The 6,587-nt window shown below is 40.5% G+C and overlaps 1 protein-coding gene across 1 annotated transcript; it reads left to right on the top strand.

Annotated features, from left to right (window-relative positions):
• Nucleotides 1–257: 257 nt before the first annotated feature.
• On the top strand, nucleotides 258–6,172 carry sec61a1a (SEC61 translocon subunit alpha 1a). Its single transcript, XM_056437935.1, has 12 exons — nucleotides 258–363; nucleotides 979–1,046; nucleotides 1,138–1,203; nucleotides 1,994–2,072; nucleotides 2,169–2,300; nucleotides 2,395–2,504; nucleotides 3,102–3,255; nucleotides 3,366–3,526; nucleotides 3,654–3,851; nucleotides 4,243–4,434; nucleotides 4,523–4,599; nucleotides 5,023–6,172. The coding sequence occupies exons 1-12, from the start codon at nucleotides 357–359 to the stop codon at nucleotides 5,207–5,209; spliced, it is 1,431 nt and encodes a 476-aa protein (XP_056293910.1). The 5' UTR covers nucleotides 258–356; the 3' UTR covers nucleotides 5,210–6,172.
• Nucleotides 6,173–6,587: the final 415 nt, after the last annotated feature.

The raw sequence follows: 6,587 nt of genomic DNA on the forward strand, positions 1-6,587 counted from the left end.
TAAAGAAGACTACCAAAAGTATTATTATTGTTAACATGTATTACTATTATTATTCATTATTATTATTAACCAATTAAACTGACTAAGCTACGTGTTCTATAGTCTTCTAAATAAAGAGTAACACGTTTGCAGTCGAGAGGCTGGTTCTTTAAATCGTTGTTCTTCGTGTCTGTAATGGTGACGTGTCTCTTGGATTTCTTCTTCTCCTCCTCCTCCTCCTCCTCCTCCTCCTCCTCCTCCTCCTCCTCTCCTCCTTGTCCTCTTCCTCTTCCTCCTCCCCCCGGTGGCTCAGTCAGTAGTGAGATTCAGTCAGATTTATACAGTAAGGGAGCACGTCGCAGGACAGTTGGGACATCATGGGCAGTGAGTATGACTTTGACACACGACTTGTACCAGACTGATATCTACAGTTTGTGTATTAACACCGTAAATATAGTTCCAACTGTTTAGTTCAACTTAGCTCAGCTAGCTCACGGAGTTAGCGCTGGTAGAAGCTAGCTAGTTTAGCTGTTGTACTATTAAAAGACTTTTTCGAAGGGGAATCGTTGGTGGATTGAGAAAAACAATCGGGTAGTATTTTTGTAAACTGGATTTCCTGCTTTGATTTAGATTTTACAACCGTAACGGTGGCTTTCGTTGGAATCAACATCTCCCAAGCTAACGAGCTAGCCACTCATTCAAAGACATTGACAGTCTAGTGATGACGACGCATAACACAACCGGTGTTTTCTTCAGCCTGCTGGCCCTAAATCATCTGCCCAACGCTAAGAGGAAACGCGCAGCGCTGTTTTTCATGTCCTGGAACATGGCTAGAAACACAGTAATACAAAATCCCTTATTGGACATACATCTGTGTGGTTTACGTTTAGTGGGAGCAAATTCAAGTCTGTGTTGCGTCCGCCCACTTCACTGCCACGTCCCACTGATGACCAGCTACTATCACAGCTCACAATAATGCTCGTGTCTTCTTGTTTCCAGTCAAATTCTTGGAGGTGATAAAGCCATTCTGTGCCGTGCTGCCAGAGATCCAAAAACCCGAAAGAAAGGTATGTTTTATACTTGATCATAGCACCTTGTGCGATTTGCAATAACATCGAGTATTGGTTATAATATTCTCATAATGTCATTGTCTAACAGATCCAGTTCAAGGAGAAGGTATTATGGACTGCCATCACTCTCTTCATCTTCCTGGTTTGTTGCCAGGTAAGTGTGACAATTACCTTACTGTCTTAGTTGTTTCTCAGCGAATAAAACCACACGTGTAAATCCACATGATACTATTTGTAACATTTGGCAAAAATGTTGTACTTTACAAAAGTCCATTTTAATCACTTTATTTTGGAAAATGTGGTCTTCAGACATTTAACATAATCTTGATTGACCTTCATCAAAGGTCTGAGGTCAAAACATCTTCTGAATAGAATAGAGTACACCTGTGTGCACACTTATTTATATATATATATATATATATTATTTTTTGTTCCTAATAACTATTCTGTATAAAAAAAACAAAGACCTTTGACAACTGCCCATCACAACAAATCATATATTTGCGACAAAAGAATGCCTGGTGCTTTTAAATTTACACTTTTTAAAGGTGCTAAATGCAAAATTGAGAGCATAGTCTCTCATAGGCTCTAAACATGGCAACGGCTGAGCCAGTTGCTCGCCGCTAGTAATGCTATCAGTGCTAACAGTGCAAACAACGGCAACAGTGCTGACAGAACTAACGGCGTTTACTTGAGGAGGGAGGGCGCTACGCTATGCTGCCGCAATATTGCCGTCTGTTGAGACAGCATTATCAGTTGTGACTGCAGTAAGTGATTAGTGCAGAGCGGCGGCAATGAGCTAGTCAGTCGGGCACTTTAACATACACTCAAAGGCAAGCGTGGCCGGTCTGGCCATGTTCGCAAAGCACAGAGAAAGTTCACGGAAGCAATTAAACTCATGGATAATTGAACATAATCGAATTCTCTCAACTGTTTTCCTGCAGATCCCCCTCTTTGGCATTATGTCATCAGACTCTGCAGATCCATTCTACTGGATGAGAGTGATACTGGCCTCAAACAGAGGTATTTGTCCTGCTCGTAACTGAGTAATACATAAAATGTGTCTGCTCTTCGCTGGTATATATATATATATATCCTAACTTGAATCTTAACCTCCAGGTACCCTGATGGAGCTGGGTATCTCGCCTATTGTCACCTCAGGCCTGATCATGCAGCTGCTTGCTGGAGCTAAGATCATTGAGGTTGGCGACACACCAAAGGACAGAGCCCTCTTCAATGGAGCTCAGAAATGTAAGTAAACCCTCATCACTTGTGATCTGTAAACATATAGTTTGCATATATAAGTGTGTCAATAAATTGTCTTACCACTCTTAATGTTTTTCAGTATTTGGAATGATCATCACCATTGGCCAGGCCATCGTATACGTTATGACTGGCATGTATGGAGATCCCTCTGAGATGGGTGCAGGAATCTGTCTGATCATCATCATTCAGGTGCGAATGGGAGTTTTCTTAAATTTGTCATAACCATTGTGTACTTGAGATATACTCTATCGTCAAAACTGTCTTTCATTATACTCTTAAACTGAAGATGGTATGATCAAATGTATAATATAATGGAACAAACTAATGTAGATTGTGGTTACATTTTTCTTTTCTAGGGTCTTTAAATAGCAAGTTTGGAAATATTATTCTTTACATATTGTTTATTTATTATCATAAACAAATCCCCAACAATGATGTTGACACTTAAACTAGTCAGTGTCAAGCATATCATTCTCCTTCAACTAAAAGTCATTAAAATCTTACTGAAGTGCAAGACATGCATCAAGGTTATCTTCCAGAAACATATCATTATGTCAAGAAATAGTTCACATACTTTTAGAACAGGTTTGTTTACAAACATTAATGTGAGTTTACTTACAAACACTTTTATTTGGTTCAGTTAAGGACACAAAGGTATAAGTTACATAGTCAGAATAAACAGCTTAGACTCTCCATATAAATGTGAATTAATTGCAACGTAAACCATTTCATGTGACTGCTGTGGTCTTTTTCTAGCTGACTGTATCTGTGTCTGTTCTTTCTCAGCTTTTTGTGGCTGGGCTGATTGTGCTGCTGCTAGACGAGTTGCTCCAGAAGGGTTATGGTCTTGGTTCCGGGATCTCGCTTTTCATCGCTACCAACATCTGTGAGACGATCGTCTGGAAGGCCTTCAGCCCCACGACTGTGAACACTGGAAGAGGTAAGAACCACAAGGTGCTCAGTGAATATGGGATTGTAATTGATGCATGTAAATCCTCTGCACTCTCCAGGATTGTGTCTCATACTGTACTTGTGACTTTATGTTTTTAGGTACAGAGTTTGAGGGAGCAGTCATTGCGCTTTTCCATCTGCTGGCCACTCGTACGGACAAAGTGCGCGCATTGAGAGAAGCTTTCTACAGACAGAACCTGCCCAACCTCCTGAACCTCATTGCCACAGTGTTCGTCTTCGGTGTAGTGATATACTTTCAGGTGAGTTTCTGGTCTTTCTAAACATTTACCTTTTCTTAAAGATCAGAAAAGGAATTCCTAATGGACAAGGTGATGACGTTTGAAAATGAACAATTCATGATTTGATCACACTGTCACCTCCTAACAGGGATTCAGAGTTGATCTGCCCATCAAGTCGGCCCGCTACCGTGGCCAATACAACACCTACCCCATCAAGCTCTTCTACACCTCCAACATCCCCATCATCCTGCAGTCTGCCCTGGTCTCAAACTTGTATGTCATCTCCCAGATGCTTTCCACACGTTTCAGTGGCAACTTCGTGGTTAATCTGCTTGGTACTTGGTCTGTAAGTATACACTTGTTCAACCATTTCTCTTCAATTTGTTGAGCTAGAAGGAGTCTTAAGTCTGTCTTAGAAATGACTGACATTGTAAACTGCAAACTTTTTTTTATTTTCATAATTGAAACAATTTACCAAAGTTGCCAGTGCAAATGTTATTTCAGTCCCCAGCAGGAGGATTCTCTCCGTCTTTGACAATCGCTCTACCGGAATATTAGTACAAATTGTCATTGTGCCGATTAAGAGACAATGTGACGTCACACATGTTGTTTATTTTTTATCGTTGAGGAATTTGCATGCCTTGATTAGATTGTACTTGAGTATTTTTTCATTTGTTGTTAACCCAAGGAGCTTGAAACATTTTTTTAAACTTGTTTTTTCTCTCTCGTGTCTGTAGGATTCAACGTCAAGCGGTCCAGCTCGGGCCTACCCTGTAGGCGGACTCTGTTACTACTTCTCTCCCCCTGAATCATTTGGCTCTGTTCTTGACGACCCGGTCCATGCAGGCATCTACATTGTCTTCATGCTTGGATCATGTGCCTTTTTCTCCAAGACCTGGATTGACGTCTCAGGCTCCTCTGCGAAAGATGTACGTTATCGCCACTTTCCGGCAGGTGGTGTTATAAGTTTATTTCATCGGACTGTGTTTTAAAGTTCTGTTTTTTACTTTCCTCCAGGTGGCAAAACAGCTGAAGGAGCAGCAGATGGTGATGAGAGGACACAGAGAAACCTCAATGGTCCATGAACTGAACAGGTAAAATCCCAAACCTCGTCTTTTACAGATCTCTCTTGCTTTGCATTTCTATACTTAATCAGCAGCACAGACTATACATTTAGAATGAACAAAGTCTTCATCATGAATTTAAATGATCTAATGTTTTTTTCACCAACAAGAAAATAACTCATATTTGAATCGCAGCTTATTGGCATCATATTTCACCATAACTTGTATTTCCTCGTGTGATAACTTCAACAGTGTGACACGCAATAATTTGATCCTCATCATAAAGTGTTTGTCAAACAAAACATGCAACACCTCTAATCTAACTCTTCGCTTCTTTACAGTCATGGTTAATGTCTTTGAATATTTAACATTCTTGTCACTTAGCATTTCTGCTGAAACACTCCGAATATAAATTCTGTGTATTAATATCAATCTCCCTGTTTTGTGTTCTAGGTACATCCCTACTGCTGCGGCCTTCGGTGGACTGTGTATCGGTGGGTTATCAGTAATGGCTGACTTTCTTGGAGCCATTGGCTCGGGCACCGGTATCCTGCTGGCGGTCACCATCATCTATCAGTACTTTGAGATCTTTGTGAAAGAACAAAGTGAAGTCGGCAGCATGGGGGCCCTGCTCTTCTAGAAAAGCCAATATCCTCCCACCCTTTACCAACTTTTATTAGGATCACCAACTTTGCTTTCATTTTACATCTATGAGAAGCTCCTGCAACTCCAGCTCTCCGCTTTCAAGATGACTGAGGAATCTTAAGGAATGTCTGCTTAAATTGGACTGTATGAAGTAGTGGGGCTACACAGCTTGTTGCTCTCACCTTAAATCTTCCAAAGCAACACAAAGACCGACATTTCAGTTGTACATCATCAGATTTTCTAACTGACTCAAGATTATAGTTTCCCAAAATTAGTTTAACGGCTTCCTTTTTTGTATGAGATGAAGTCCTGCGGGAGTTCGGTCCTTTTTTCAGACCGACAATAGAGCGCTTCAGTATGCAGGCATACTCAACACGGATGTCGAGGTCGACTGCCTGCTGTTTGCAGAAGTGCTCTCAATGTTCTGCTTGGTGTTATCTTAGTTTATACTTTTACGTTCAGCTTTATTTTATGTTTCCAACGACCTGCCAATTATTTGAAGGTGTGGAACAGAAACGTAACTGTTAAACGCTGAGTCGAGTACTGTCTTTCTCCTGATTTGTGACCCTGTGTTCTAGCTGTTATCTGAACAGAATCCTTTAAGAGGAGCATGTGGCGCTCACACTGGAGTCCACCTGTTGCTGTGTTAATATATGGCATTCCCAGGGAGCAGCAGTATTAACTCGCATGTCACATTCATTTTTGTCTCCCACTTTCTAAGATTTGTTTTTTGTTTTTTTTAATTGTCTGCTCTCAGCATACTTGCATTAATTGCTCTTTTCATACCTGGAAAAAAACATGATTTTCTGTACATAGGCCATGCATTGAATAACTCTGAATTTGTCTCGTGTAAAATACAATCTTTTGAATATGTAAAAAATAAATGCATTTCAGAACAAACTTAGAGAAAAAAACATTCTCAATAAAACCTTTTTTGTAGGAAAAGGCTTAATATGTTGCCTCTTGTACTGTCTGACGTGTCCCAGGTGAATTTTGATACATTGTACTTTCAGAGGTACAGAAAGTTAAGGTAAAAAGGCAGTGGCGGGCCAGCAAGGCCTTCTCTGCTGGCCTAAACATCATCAGAATATAATTATTTTTAAAATGTATTTTCCCACAAATATGTATAAAATTATTCCCCAGAATAAGAGTTATACTCTTCATTTCATAGCTTTCCTCTTGGTTGCACTGCTTCCAGCCCCAGGTTGAGATTTGGAGGGCTGGTCTTTATGTTAGATCTTTTTTCCAATCATATTCAGCCATCATGTGTTGCCAGGGGGCTAAAATCTGCCCTCAGGCCTTCAGAATCAACATTGCTCGCGCTGGTAGCTTAAAGTGAATGGGAATGCAAATGTTGTGTCAACCAATCAGCC

This window comes from Pseudoliparis swirei, chromosome 18 (assembly GCF_029220125.1).
Source record: "Pseudoliparis swirei isolate HS2019 ecotype Mariana Trench chromosome 18, NWPU_hadal_v1, whole genome shotgun sequence".
In the NCBI taxonomy this organism is placed as follows: domain Eukaryota; kingdom Metazoa; phylum Chordata; class Actinopteri; order Perciformes; family Liparidae; genus Pseudoliparis; species Pseudoliparis swirei.